This window comes from Lynx canadensis, chromosome A2 (assembly GCF_007474595.2).
Source record: "Lynx canadensis isolate LIC74 chromosome A2, mLynCan4.pri.v2, whole genome shotgun sequence".
Taxonomy (NCBI): domain Eukaryota; kingdom Metazoa; phylum Chordata; class Mammalia; order Carnivora; family Felidae; genus Lynx; species Lynx canadensis.
Window position 1 is genome coordinate 90,312,974 of NC_044304.2, and position 15,786 is coordinate 90,328,759.

Sequence of the window (15,786 nt, forward strand, 5' to 3'; positions counted from 1 at the left end):
CTGAAGTTCATTAAAGGGCAAAGAAAATACTAGACAAATTCCACCAATTTCCTAGCCTCAGAGATGACTAAGTTGCACAGTCTAATGTCCCCTCTCAAGAAGGCTTCCTTCTAAAACATCCTGTCCTGCCAGGCACCCTTCTAACCCTGGCAGCAAGTTTCCTCTATGACAAAACATGAGAACAGTATGTGTCAATGGAATTTACCTTCTATAAAGTCGCCCAAATTCTGCCTTATGGAATAACACAGAAAAGTCTATTTCTTCATTTCTAAGATTTCCCTCCTAATGCTTTAGCTCACTATTAAGGAAGTTTTCATTAAGTACCTACTGGAAGAAAGTACTGTGGGGAATTTAAATATTAATAAGACAATTTTTTTTTTCTGAAGGTGGCTACAGTCTAATAATGATAAGACAGGTTCACAAACTGCTGTAACATAAAAAAAAAAAAAAAAGAAAATACTTGAAGAGAATACAAAAGCATTGGATTTGGAAACAAACATGATTAGAATTCCAGCCTTAAAACTTACTAGCTCTGGCTACCTATAACCTTACGGAAATTACTTTAACTTCACCAAGCCTCAGTTTTCTCATCTACAAACTGAGTATAATATGTCTAAATTGCATAGCTGTTGAGAAAAATAATTAGAGGCAATGTTTGAATACACATGCACGCACAGAGTGTGCACGCAATTGTGTAAATGACAGATGCTTCTGCTATTAATACCATCATTTCTATTACTATCATTATTGTCACCACCATCATTTGAAACATGAGATGTAATGGATATTCAAAGAGATGAAATCTCTTTGGGACAAGCAGAAAATGTCAGAAAGATGACCAAAATTCCTCCATCCCATGGTGTCTTTTCTTCAACTTGAAAAAATATTACCAGCAACTTCAACCATATTTCCTATCAAAGAGTTTAATATCCTGACCCCTCTACTTTAGATTCTGCCCATTTTGTCAAAATTATTTTGAGCCCTTTGCCAAGGACAGAACACAACTCTGTAACTGTGTTAATCATTCATTCACTTACTAATTGTCTTATTTATGAATTAATTCAAAACATGCTTCATTATCTTCTATATTCCAGGTACTCTACTAGGCTTAGAGATTTTTTTTCTTTTTAAGTGATTAGCAACACATTTCTGTCTACAGGAAGCTGAGAGTCCGGTGAAGGAAACAGTCATCTTTTTTTTTTTTTTTTTTTTTCAACGTTTATTTATTTTTGGGACAGAGAGAGACAGAGCATGAACGGGGGAGGGGCAGAGAGAGAAGGAGACACAGAATCGGAAACAGGCTCCAGGCTCTGAGCCATCAGCCCAGAGCCTGACGCGGGGCTCGAACTCACGGACCGCGAGATCGTGACCTGGCTGAAGTCGGACGCTTAACCGACTGTGCCACCCAGGCGCCCCGGAAACAGTCATCTTTACAAGAACTGTGTTTGCAATAAAGTGAACTGATACCAAAACACTAGCAAACCTTCTATGACCACTGATGAAACTATCAGGAGAGGTATGCAAAAAATTCTGTGGCAATTCCCAGTATATGAAGACAACCTTGCCAAGTCTATTCATGTTATTTAAGAGCAGAAGAGTTCTGTGAAACTGCACAGAATCACTCTCTTTTCAGTGTGGTAAGAGATATCATCTTTTCCTCTTTAGGAACTGACTTGTGTGACACTGAGAGGAAAAGGGAGTTATACAGTCCAGCTGCCCAGCCACAGGGATCAGTCAGTGAACGAAGCTGTCCAAACAGAGTATCCCACACTAGTGGACAGAATGGCTGGTCTGAGGTTGGCTCATGATTCAAGCAGGACTAGTAAGAGTCTTTTCTGAAACTTGTTCAGTGCCTCCCTCTGATCAAAAGCTGTGAGGATGATAGTGGAGAAGCCAAAAGGCATCTGGTACCACAGGAATGAGCTTGCCTCCGAAGGAAAGCAAACTGTGCCAAGAATACCAATGAGAAGATCAAGAGAAAAACGCCCTAATAAAGCTGTTGGCTCTGGGTTGAATTCCCAGTCACATGAGTCAAGAGGCTCCTGCCCTCTTCCACTCACCCCAAATGCTGAAAAGTATCTTTTAATTTCATCGACAGAATTGTCAATCATCTCCAAGTGTGGAAGCAAAACTGACACTTTGCTTTGCAACCCATTCAGAAGAAATGTGTATCGCATCCCATGGTCAGAGCATGGGAGGGAACTACCATTTACCCTGAGATAAAAGACCAAAAAAATGATAATAATAAAGTTATTCTATCTAGCTCTGTTACCCAAAATAAACAAAAGCTTAAGCCTTGTCTGTAAGTGGTTGACTCCCTAACAAAATCATCTCATCCCTCTAACTTCTGCAAGCAGACCTGGGACACCCTTTGTGGATAGGATAAACACGTGGGGGACTTGTTTTTCAACTATGTACCTACTTACCTGAAAACTAAGTACCCTTCATATTTTGGGGCGTTTTTTCCCCCATTAAATTTCTGTTGCATTTTTTCTTTGGTAAGGCAGGTTCTAAAGTTTGGATTCTCTTTGAAATATTTTTGGCAAGTTCATGTTTTCTCTTTTCTAAATACTTTTATATCTGAGACTATAACACAAATAAGCACCAACACTTGGTCATTTGAGCTCACTGTTCAAACACACGGAGGTCTCTATAAATTTTACTTTTGTCATTCTCCCCAGCTTTACTGATTTACAGTTCAACACACTTATCCCTAATATCCTCATGTAAGTTGAGGATTTTTAAATCAAATGTTGAAAATAACTCACATGTACTCATATTCTTCTTGGTATGACATAGGATATATATAATTAGTTTGCTAAATTTATATTCCTACAGCCAATACATGATACCAACTACACTACCAGTTAATATCAACTACACTCCTAGTCGATATCCATTTATTAAGTCAGACGTTTACATACAGTTCCTCAGTTAGCCATATATCCTCTTAACCAGATCATTTAGTCCACAATTCCCTATCTTAGCCATTGGAAGATCAGAGAAGCTGGATCAAATATGTTGCTAAACATTACAAGATGCCTTCTCTCGATGACTACCTGGACATTAGCAAGGTGAAGATGTTTTTAAGTTCAAATCTCCAGCAATGAATCTGTGCATGGGCTTGCATGCAGCCATATGAGTATATCTCAATATATTTAAAAAGTGGGCTCTGAACATTTTGAAAACAAAACATACACAAAAATCTCAAGTTAATTCACCACTATGAAACCTCCCTCTTCTGGCATGAAACTGTGCCATTAGCTGCAGCTAATGCAACCCCCTACCCACATCCCCACACTCCAGTCTCACTCATATCTCTTTAGTTCTTCAGACACACCATGCTCCCTCCTACATCAGATCTTCACCAATCTGCTCCTCTTCCCAAAACGCTCTTCTTCCATACCTGGGCCTGAGGTTTCATACAGTTCTGAAGCCTTCTCAGGCTAGGTCAGATCCCCATAAAACTCAGACTTCTCTTCCTGTAGCACTAATCACAATTGGAAATAATAGTTTTGTTTTTTTTTTTTTTTTTGACAGACTATCTCTGTTCGACTGAAATCCAGACCAGTGGTTCTCAAACTGCTGAGATCCTAGACCAGAAGAATCAGAATTACCTGGGAACTTCTTAGAAATATAAATTCTCTTGTAGCACCTGGGTGGCTCAGTCAGTTGAGCATCCAACTCTTGGTTTCGGCTCACGTAATGGTCTCACGGTTTCAGGAGTTTGAGCCTAGTGTCAGGCTCTGTGCTGGCAGCGTGGAGCCTGCTTGGGATTCTCTCTCTCCCTCTCTCTTTCTGCCCCTCTCAAAAATAAACAAATAAACTTAAAAAAAAAAGTAAATAAAATTTAAAAAATACATACAAATTCTCAGGTCCCACCCCAGATCGGCTGAAACAAAATCTGGGATGGGAACCTCGAGGTGAGTCTGATGCACACAAAAAAGTTGACAACCACTGCCCTACAATCCAGGAAGACATTTACCTTCTTCTTCTGCCTGTCCCTGGCTCTGCCCTCATCACCCAGCACTCTGTATATAACCAGTGCTCAGTGAAGATTCACTGAATAAATGAATGAGTGAATAGACATTCCACATTTTTCATGATGTTAATCAGAGTCTCTCAATCAGGATTAGAACGGTTTCAGTTACTAATTAAAATATTTCTGAAAAATGTTCCATATTGGAAGGAAGCAATCAAATAACTAAACTTCAGAATGAATAGAGAAACCTGGGCATTTCTGCGTCATATAAATTATCATGTCCAAAAGTCTGTATACATCAGTAGCTGCTTTCCTTGAGGATCCTCTCCACACAAGGGGAAAATAAGATCAAAGAGAATACGACAGGACAAAAAGAGCCACAGTCATTGAACGACCTGAAAACATCACTAAACCACCAGCAAATCGCCAGGATGAGCCAAGCAAGAGTAAAATACCTTTTCTATTTTTAAAAAAACTTTATATATTTATTTTGAGAGAGAGAGCACAAGTGTGCAAGTGCAAGTGGAGTAGAGGGAGAGAGGGAGAGAGAAAATCCCAAGCAGGCTCCACACTATCAGTGGGAGCCCAATGCAGGGGCTTTAACTCATGAACCGTGAGATCATGACGTGAGTTGAAATCAAGAGTTGGATGCATAACTGACTGAGCCACCCAGGTGCCCCTAAAATACCTTTTTAAAAGATGAAACCAGAACAAATGAAAATGTTGAAACAAAAAACAAAAAAAAGAAAAATTCAAATTCACATGTGCAATCTTTGTTTCCCCACTAATTAATTAATTAATTGTACCTGTTAATTAAGTTCCTTTTGGTTTTTGTTTACTTCTGAAGCGAGACATTTTTATCTTGAAATAAGTCTCAAATCACTTTTTAAAGATTCACTGGGTTTATGGAGTGCTAGTACAATGTGTTGTTCTACACTGAGAACATGTTCAGGGGTTACCCAGACTCAACAAAGAAAGCAATTTGTGTGAATGTGTCAACACAACATGCCTATGGGTGCATGCATATGTGTGCACAGATGTGTGTGTGTGTTCCGTGCATTCTACATTTAATGTATAGCTTTACTTCCTTTTGGCCCAGGTCAACTAAATCTTGTCACAGTATTCACTGACACAAAAAACTACTTGTTGACATAATAAAAACAGCACTTTTAAATATTTTCATTATAGCCAAGACTAGAACCATTTGTGGATCTCATTCACATAAGCTTCAGTAATGCTGAATTAGTGATGACTATACATACAATAAAGTAAATTCAATTCACCTTACTTAAATAAGTCAAGTTTAGTTTTAAAAAATTTAGTTAAGTACCATTATTTCAAATTACTTTCAACATACATGTAGTTCTCTACATGTATTTTCTAAATGGAAATACCCTTTGTTTGGCCACTATTATAGGGCCATCAAGATATTACTTTATAACTCCTTCTAATTTAAGGGTTGTTTGAGTTACTGTCCTTATTAAAAATAATACATATACTTATTAAAAATAATACATGTAATTATTAATATTTTCCACTAATTTAGGGGTGCCTGGGTGGCTCAGTTGGGTAAGCATCTGACTCTTGATTTTGGCTCAGGTCATGATTTTGCAGTTCAAGGAATCAAGCCCCACGATGGGCTCTGTGCTGACAGTGTGAAGCCTGCTAGGGATTCTCTCTCTGCCCCCTGCCCCGCTCATTTTCTCTCCCCATCTCTCTCTCTCTCTGTCTCTCTCTCTTTGTCTCTCTCTCTCCCTCTGCCCCTCTCCCCTGCTTGCACTCTCTCTCTAAAATAAATGTGTAAAAAAATTTAATTAAATGCCATTATTTCAAAGATGTAAACACAAAGAAAATGCTGCATTGCAGCCACTTGAATCCGTTTCTCCGAGACATAAGCTAATACAGTCTAACTGTAATAAAGAGAACAGCACATCAACTGCAGGGTTCATGTATGCATTCTTCCTCTGGCTAAGTGCCGTCTGTATGGTAATTACTTTGCGTTTTCTAAATGCAATTACATAATAATCTGCCATAACTGAATGTGCCTATGGCTGCATGGCTTTTATTGATCAAACCTACTGAGGAACCAAATAAGATGCTTCCATCCCGGGAGTCATAGTACACGTTTTAAAGGTTGTGCTCCCCCTGATCCTTAAAAAAAAAAAATTCCTGTTAAGAATAGCAGTAATTTATTGAGCACTCATTAGGTGCCAGACACTATGCTAAGAACTTTAAAGTGAATATCTCATGCATTCTCTGAGTGGCCTTATGAGGTAGGAATCAGCCCCATTGTATAGATGGAAAAAAAAAAAAAAACAAAAAAACAGACTTAGAGCAAGTAACCGGCCCACAGCACTAATAAGTAATAGTGTGAAATCAAAGCCAGGACACCAGGATTCAAAATCTACATTTTTAAACTTCTGCCATACCACTTACAGACATGTGTTACAAATCAACCCATTTAAGTCTCTCACCAACAAAGTAGAGTCTGCTCAAATTGGGAAGAGGGTTGGATTAAAACGGAATGCAGGTGACTGAATACAGCCTGTATACCTTTCCTTCTTCATCGCATGGAGTATGGATCTGGAAATAGTCTTTTGTGGTACAGGGAGGTCGCTCCATACATTCGCTGGACCCTTCCTCTGCAACATAAAAATGCATTTCAGAAATGAGTCATGTATGTTGTGACTCTCAGTAAAAGCAAAAATCAAAGCAAAACAAAAAAAAGCAAACAACTAAAAATTAAAAATAACCTTCCTCACTAAAGGAATTTAGGAAGAACTAGCTAGACCTAAGGAAAATAAAGGCCTGTATTTTTATTTACCCTGGAGCAATACATGTTTCCATGATACACAAGAAACATATAATTTTTCCAAGAAGACATTAGATTTCTTCCATTATTATCTGAACACTGTAAATCTGCAACAAATTAAAATTTTCTAAGTACATCTCTATGCCAACAAATCATGTAAAATTACAATCTGATTTTTTTTAGATTAGTATAAATATATCCAAAGTCATTCCCTGTAGGGTGTAGAACAGAAAAAATTACAAATGGAAAAGTCATGCACAAAGGGCAATAAGTCGTATTTTATCCATTCAATACTGATTCACTTTAGCACTTGGTTCCTGGCACACCGTTCCCACATTTTATGTGTGACTTCTGGCTCATGACTCTACACTGTAAACAAACATAATTTTAGAGAGAAAGAACAAAGACTATTAACTGGCAAAGACCAATCCTACCTGAAAACTGGGACTCCTCTTCACACTTGATGCATTCTTTGGCTCCTTTCTCAGAGTAGGTGTTTCTGGGACAGACTTGGCAGATGAACGAGCCTGGTTTGTTGCTGAAGGTTCCTGGCTTGCACGGAAAGCATTCTGATGTGTATGCCACCCCTGTGTGGTAATGAAAACCAGAGCATGGGAGGGAGGACCCACGAGCAACAAGCAGATCAGCACCTTCTTGCTGCTTCTACCAGAAGTGAAAGAAGTAGTAATAGTGAGCCGGGATCCTTTATCCCATTCATGCAACAGCAACGAAGTATTTACCGTGTGCAAAAAACTGGGATAGAAACTATCCTATGCATCCTAAGTAGAGCAGACACTTAAACAAGAGATTGAGATTTCACAGAGGTATACTAAATTATCAACTGAGTCGTCAAAAAGACAATTCCACTAACTCTAAGCTCTCTATGAGCCTACTTTTCTCTGACCTTTATGGCCACCTGTTCCCTTTCCTCCACTGATCATTAAGTCACAGGCAAGACGTAACAGACCCTAGGGGAAATGGCCTTTTCTTCTGGCTTGTAATTCCAGCCTTTGCCAGCAGATGTCCCCATGACTAATGAGTTAGTGTCACAGGAACCAGTACAGAAAGTAATAAAATAGAAGCCATTAATAAAGGAGAATCACTGCTTTAATTAAAAGTAGCCCTAATTGAGAATGAACTATTCCAAGGTTTATTGGCTTCTCTCCTGGGCCAGAAAACACCTGACTGGTTCAGAGAGGCATAAGAGGTTTAGGAGACAGTCAGGCAGAGAAGTTTATGTTATTGTTATTTCTACAGATATAACTGTGAGCTGTTATATCCCAGTGAGCTCCATGCCTGGCACAATAGACATCTGTTGAATGAAGAATAGGTTCTTATTAACAAGGATCATTTTATTTTACTTAAAGACACCAAATTGTTATCATACTTATTTTTTCACAGAGATTAAATTTAGTTTACAGGTATACAAACACCAGTCAACTTGTCCAAAAAAATGGTCTTTAGACATGTATCCTACCCCATAAGCCCTTCAGACATCCAAACCAAACATTTAGCCAATGTTTTAACTAACTCTAAAATGTGATGTGTGATCACTAGAACAGATTGCTATAAAATACCTTCAATTGTGATATTTTTTACCAAAACAGGCTTGACTGCCTTAGAACCCATTAGGATGCCGGTAGTTCTCCAGTACAGTATGTTGGTGCCTGACTTCAGCATTACCTGTAAAGAGGAAGACAGGGCACTCACATCAGATAAACCAGGCTCCTTCAACCATACCTGAAAGCTGATCCTGTATACACTTTTCAAGACATTTTTATGAAACACCATTAATTGGGAACCTACAACCTTAAGTCTACTGCAAATTCAGACCTAAGATCTGTTGTGGTCACATTCTCTTAAAAAAACAAACAAACAGTTTGCCAATCCAAAAAAATATGCCAGTAAAGAAGGAAAAGAAAATTCTTTAAGTCTGAACAAAAAGAGAAAATGATTTTTAAACCATGTGCATGAAGTCTTGGCTCATAATTAAAAGGTGCTCATTCTAGACAGTAAAAAGACACACAACCCAGTGTTTATTGACTGCCACTATTCACAAGCAGATCTTTGGGCTCTGAAAACAAAAAGGCAACAGAATGAGTTTGCTTCCTTCTAAAATTATTTAATAGGGGTGCCTGGGCGACTCAGTGGGTTAAGCGTCCAACTCTTGGTTTCAGCTCAGGTCAAGATCTCACGGTTCTGGGTTTGAGCCCCACATTAGTTTCCACGCTGACAGTGCAGAGCTTGCTTGGGATTCTCTCCCCCCCCCCCCCCCCCCCCCCGACTCTCCCCTGCTTGCACCTTCTCACTCTCTCTCAAAATAAATAAACTTAAAAGCAATATTTCAAAACAAATAAATAGAAATAAAATTATTTAAGAAACAATACTCCAACAGCAACCAGAGAAAAATAGGACTGTTGTAAAATAACATGATTTAAATGTGTATCTCCAGCACTTAAATGATCAGTACATCTAATATTTGCTTCCTTTGCCACGAGCACATTGTTCTTTTTACATATCAAATGACTTTTCTGATAAATCTTATGCCGTTTCTGTCAAAGGAACTGATATAAGAGTTCCTTGCTTTCTCATTTGCCACTTTTATTCTTCTGTGTAGTCTCTGGCTGGCCAGATTCAAGCTCCATAAAATTAAAACATGTATTTCACAATGCCAGAGATTCAGCAAAGTTATACATTACATACTTTCCCCTGGGTTAAGTGAAGAAAGCATATTTGTTGCCAAGGGTTACTTGTACCTTCAAAACGCAGCTTAATGAATGCTTAGACAAATGGATCTTAAGTGGTTCTATTACCACTTCCAGGCATACAGATCAAAAATAGTCAGAGAGGGTACACTGTATGAATCACTCAAGGATGGGGCGCCTGCTATAACGGAAAGGTGAGGGTGGATGGTCACTTACTGACATAGAGCTTAGTCTACACTGCAAGCACCACATGAGGTCTTTCCTGTATAACATCTCATTTAACCCTGCAAGACTGCCCCCGTGTCTTCTGTGAAAACTCAGATTCAAAGAGATTAAGCCAATTACCTAAAGAGACACAACTACAGTAAGCCAGAGTTAGATTTTAAATCCATGCCTTACTCCAACGGGAGAGGGCCTCCAATAATAACAGATTCACAGACTGTGTTACCTGATCATTGCTTTCAAGCATTTGGAGTTGTACTGTGGGGAGTAGGTAGTAACTTTACCAAATGTGACCAGAGAGGGTAGAAGTTTGAGCAACAGGTGACAAATAGACAGGAAGCAGGTTTGGCTTCAAACACGGATGGATTTTGTGAGATGCAGTGCTGTCCAACAATGGAGTCAGTACAGCCCCCAACAAAACAAGTTTGAAAGTCACTTGTTGGAGACACTGCAGAGAAAGATAGAACAAAGGATCCGTCCAGTGCCAAGAGCCACTGATCCTCTCCCACATGACAGGCACATATGCAAACTTACACACCCAGAGGTTCTGTGTATTAGTTTTCAATAGCCTTATTTCTTGTCAATGCCCCTTTGAAAAGGAGGAAAGTTGGAGTCTGACAGCGAAGAGAAGGGAAAGAAACCCAAAGAGAAAGGTAGTAAAAAAAACATCTGGAAAGACCCTGTGTCCATGAAACTTTGAGGCAATTTCTTCCCTACCCAGAAATTGTCTAAATTAATGAACAATTTTTTTTTATAAAATAAACTTCTTTATAAAATTGGGAAAAGGAAGGAGCAGAATGAGGGTTGGTGGGAGAGAAGAACAAAGAGAGACTTACAGAATGAGAGCCCCATTCTCCATTGTCTGTGAGTTTTACCCACTTGTCTGCGGTGGTGTCCATCTCCTGGCACTGATCATTTTGAATCTATGGATGAAACACAATGGCCCCAGTAAAGCTTCTTGAATAATAGCTTTAATTAAAGGCACTACTCAGCACAAGACAGGCTGTAAGAGCTTCTTTCAATACATACTAAATAATGGCCGTGAGTAATTCTCAGCAAGTAAGCATAACCAAGGCCTCTGGAGCCCAAGTGACAACTGTTTACTGTGGTTCTAAGTAAAGCATCCTCATTATTGTAACAAAAGGGTTAAGAACAGAGAGGAGGGAAGGAGAGAGGATGAGAGCAGTCAACCCTGAAAATTCACAGAAAGGAGAAAAGTCATCACCAAAAACTTATCCAATGTGTCCAAAGCTTGCATTCACCACGCAGGCCCCAAAGTATAAAGTTTATTTTTATAAGATTTAGGGCAGTAACGTTTTAAATTAATAAATAAATGAAATCTGCTTTGTGTTCAGTTCCACAGGACTTATTCCAAAGTCCATACATAGGTAAGTGGCTACAGCCAAAGCCAAAGCCCTCAATTTTTTCAGGTTGGGGGCGTGGGGGGAGGAGGATAAATGTTAATCATATGCCAAGCCAATTCAAATGACTACAGCTCCTATCTTTAGCACCAAACACTTTGTGTTTTCCAGACAACTCTTACAAAATGCCTCAGAGTTTGCACATTATTTTTCCAGGCCTGTGAAGAATACACAGACATCAAAAGGTTAGGCTATTTTGCTGTATTGCACACGAGTCAGCAACAGAGTAGGGTTAAAGGAAGAACTCATCCCCTCTACTTCTGCGAGAATTGCTATTTCTTTCGTCTCTACATCTTTGCCACTGTATTCACCTTCCAGACTAGTTTAAAAACAACATGAAAATGCACTCTGGGGGAGCCTGGGTGGCTCAGTGGGGTAAGTGTCTGACCTCAGATCAGATCATGATCTCACGGTTCATGTGTTTGAGCCCCACATCAGGCTCTGTGCTGAGAGTTCAGAGCTTGGAGCCTGCTTCGGATTCCGTGTCTCCCTCTCTCTCACCTCTCCCAGCTTATGCTCTCTCTGTCTCTCAATAAAAAATAAACTTAAGAAAATGATTTAAAAATGTACTCTGTAATAGATATTTCATAAAGGTTATTAACAGGAAAATAGATCATTTTAACATCTCAAAAGATCAGGGAATATCACCTACTGAGGCTATTTTTTTTAACTAAATCTAATTGTCATATTTATACTATAAGCATAATGGCCATTCTAATGCAAGTGGTAAGCCATTTTTAAGCAGCTATGGACCCTAAATATACCTTTGATGATCAATGTTTGGAAAAGCTGAAAGCATTTTTTTTTTTCAGCAGAAATCAAACATCATGTGTTTTCAGAACATTCTACTGGCATTTTGAAATCTGATTTCTGTTCTTCATTCTAAAGGTAAGTAGTAAAGGTATGACCTTAGTCCAATCACTTATTCTCTCTAGGCTTCAGTTTTGTCATTTAAAAAGAAGAGTGGAGGAGCTGAATGAAGTTCCTACATAGTTCTAAAATTACTTTATTGCTTTAAATTGTGTAATGTCTCTGGGCGCCTGAGTGGCTCTGTCAGTTAAGCAACTGACTTCAGCTCAGGTCATGTTCTCACAGTTCGTGGGTTTGAGCCCTGCAGTGGGCTCTGTGCTGACAACTCGGAGACTGGAGCCTGCTTCAGATTCTGTGCCTCCCTCTCTCTCTGCCCCTCCCCCTCCTTGTGCTTTGTCTCTCTTGTCTCTCAAAAATAAATAAACGTTTAAAAAAATTTAAATTGTGTAATGTCTCTAGGTACAAGTGCATCGTTCAGTCTTGAGACATTTCCTTTCCATTAACCATGAGCATGACGATTTAAGTGTTGACTTTCTGAGTCAATAAACTTCTCCCTATCAGGCTGAAACATCAATAAAAGAAGGAACATGAACTCACCACCCCTTCTCAGTCTATAACCAGAAGAACAAAGGGACCACTGAAAGGAAGTAATCAAACTTCATGCCTCAAGAGTACCTTTACTAACAACTCTCAAAGGACTTACTTGACAATACAAAAACTAAATGCTTAGTCTAACAGTTACATAATTACCTTGCTTCTTAACTTTATTCCAGTTTTAGTAAGATTGCAAAAATGTCCCATGGAGTTGGGAATCATTTACTCTAAGAAGTGTTTTGCAAACAAAATGTAGCTTCAAAAGGAAATCTGTTTGAATGTTACTTAACATCTTAAAGTCATCAAAAGATTAGAACCAGGAGGCTCCTTAAAAGGTCTTGTCATACAATCCACTTGGCAAAAGGGAATGCTGAGGGCTGGAAAGTTAACTTTAATTGCCCGAAACACACAACCAGCCCCTGTAGTTGGGGCCTGAGCCAGAATCTCTTGACTTCAAATCCAAGGCTCATACTTCAACAGCAAATATCTCTTCCTACCAAAAAACTTCTGACTAACAATTTCCATAATCAGGAGCAATATAAATTTGTTTTAGCATTACTAACACATAGGCTCCTGAGATTTGGACCACAGGAACATTTTGTAAGATATTTTTCCCACTTATATGTAGAACACAGATTTTTTTTTTTTTTTGGTTTTGTAAGTCAATCCAAAAACATTTTCTCAAGCATCAGAGTGACTGACACAACAAATATTTCCTAGATTAGATACACTTTATATTAAATGTTTAAATAATTTTAGTCTGTCAGACTATTATTTTATCCTATATTCGTAAGGCTATTTCATCTCTTACCAGAGACATCAACTATCTCATCCACTGATGCCTTTAGATTGTACAAAATTGACAGAATCAGAAACATACAGCCACTTCTACTTTTATAATATTGCCCAAGTTTACACATAAATCAGTCAAATACTTGAAACTGCAAAGAGGAAAAAAAACACAAAAATTGGTGAAAACATATGTTGAATAAAATCGCATCTGTAGTTATAAAAAAAATTAAAATGACTCTCGGTGAAGGTATTTTTCACACAAAAAGTCTAAATCAAATGCTCATCCAATGATCATAACCAAAAATGAAACAAGCCCAATGTTACTCGACAAGGTCAGAGTTCAGAGGTAACAATACTAACTAGAAAATAAAGTATTATAGAGAAATATAAGGTTTTCTTTTCAGATCAAAAGGTTCAATTAACAGGAAAAAATGAGGAGGCATACAATGCAATGGCAACAACTGATTAATGGAAATTTTACATGAATTTCCTCAAAAAGTGAATTTGAGAACATAAAAGGCCTTACAAAGAACTCAAAGAAGATGTTGTTGTCGACATACTGGTACTCAAAGAAGACATAACCCGACTTCTTAAGGTGCACAGCATAGATCAAAGATACTGTGCAGTCATCACGATTTGACTCTATGTAATTTCCACGAGGGACCCAAGAAGAGCTGTGGAAACAAAACCAACAGGCATTTTTACATTAGCATTCAGAAACCTCTTCTGTTCACAAGTTACCTAACTCAGTTTCAGAAGTAGTTCCATCGGCAAAGCACAGCAGAGAAGTCTCAAGCTTCTCTGGAACTCGAAGGCCAACACGTTACTGGGGAAAGGTTCATTTCTTATGGCACAGGACTTCCTAAATTTGTTAAGGTTATGTGATTCATTTGCTAGGAAACTATTTTTCCACCAAAAATTTGATTACTAAATAGATGACCACAAACTACAATCGTCTGAAGTAGAATTATTTTCTCAAACAACATCTCAAGTTTTATTTATAAACACATATACCTGGCAGGGGGATGAGGGAGTTCCTTGAGATGAAAGAAGGAATAGTACTAGTAAAAATCCATTTAAAGTGAATCTAGGTAAAATATAGATCACAGTTTCAGAGTATATAATAGGGGTAAGAGTCTGGTTGGAATTTTTGTTTTAAAAAAGTGAAAAATTAAGAAAACACACTGGTGAATAAAATGTAAGTTGTTGGGGCACCTGGGTAGCTCAGCCAGTTGGACGTTTGGCTCTTGATTTTGGTTCAGGTCGTGATCTTACAGTTCATGAGATTGAGCCCCGAGTTAGGCTCTGAACTGACAACACGGAGCCTGCTTGGGATTCTCTCTCTCCCTCTCTCTACCCCTTACATGCTCACACACACACATTCACTCTCTAAATTAAATAAATATATTAATTAATTAATTAAATTAAGTTGTAAATCTAACCCTAATTCTTAGATAAACCAATAATGAGTCACTTGTTGACTCTTTGGCCAAAAATATTTCTAACCAAAATGTATGAAAGCACAACTTAACACCCTTCTCTTCAGATGTAACTGTTTATATGGATAAGAATGAGATTTGGGCAAATTCTTTTCTTTCTTCTAACAGAAAAAAAATCTGAAGCCTGAGATTTCCAGATCCCAACATGACTCACTATTTGGTATTTGGATTTGCCCTTTCTCTTTAACTGTTAAACTAAAGAAAATACATGAGCCATGTTCAGGCACTGACAATACACAATGCAGGACTGAGATTCTTGAGAGCAAGAAAATGCCCAAACTGACCCTGACCTCACTTTCAGGACACTTCCCAGACTGTGGCACTAGGAGACAGCACTCAAGCAGAGCACAGAGTCTCACTGAGCTGAGGAGCAGAGATGAGTCATTAGGGCAGCTGAAGCACTTGGAATTGATAGGCCTGAGAATCAGAGAACAGGGTGTCCAGAAGTCCATATGGAGTTTCTCTGGGCTTAGGGCTGGAGTGTCCAGACATAGTAGAAAACAGCCACTGCAAAGCTGAGACATAATCACAGAGCTCACTTTAATGGGAGTCACTGGAGCTCCAGGTCAGCCAGAGAGGAGAAAACTTGATAACCATACTGGGCATTTATGGGAGACCCCAGAAGTGCCACATCTTGGAAAATAAGGGCCATGCCCTAAAGCATGTACTAGCAAACCTTTTCATAATGGGCCAGAGACTAAATATTGTTGGCTCTGTGGACCATCTGGTCCTTCCTGCAATACTTAATTCTGCTGTTGTAACTGAAAAGCAGCCACAGACAATGCATAAATAAATGAGTACAGCTGTCTTCCAATATAACTTTGTTTACAGAAACAAAGAGAGAGCCCAAAGGCCACAGTTTGCCAACTCCCTCACTAAAATAAAGGCCATGACCTAGAACTAAGTGCGAAACTAATACAGAGCCACCCTAAAAAATAATAAAACCAGG

The 15,786-nt window shown here is 38.7% G+C and overlaps 1 protein-coding gene across 1 annotated transcript in view; it reads right to left on the reverse strand.

The window, feature by feature from the left end:
- The window catches only part of ELAPOR2 (endosome-lysosome associated apoptosis and autophagy regulator family member 2), a 174,096-nt gene that overhangs the window by 49,814 nt on the left and 108,496 nt on the right, over positions 1-15,786 (reverse strand). The window contains exons 4-8 of the mRNA XM_030307869.1: positions 13,865-14,012; positions 10,558-10,644; positions 8,372-8,477; positions 7,229-7,381; positions 6,536-6,624 (exon numbers count right to left, since the gene is read on the reverse strand). Of these exons, the coding sequence (XP_030163729.1) occupies positions 6,536-6,624; positions 7,229-7,381; positions 8,372-8,477; positions 10,558-10,644; positions 13,865-14,012 (583 nt within the window). The remainder of the gene's footprint in view (positions 1-6,535; positions 6,625-7,228; positions 7,382-8,371; positions 8,478-10,557; positions 10,645-13,864; positions 14,013-15,786) is intronic.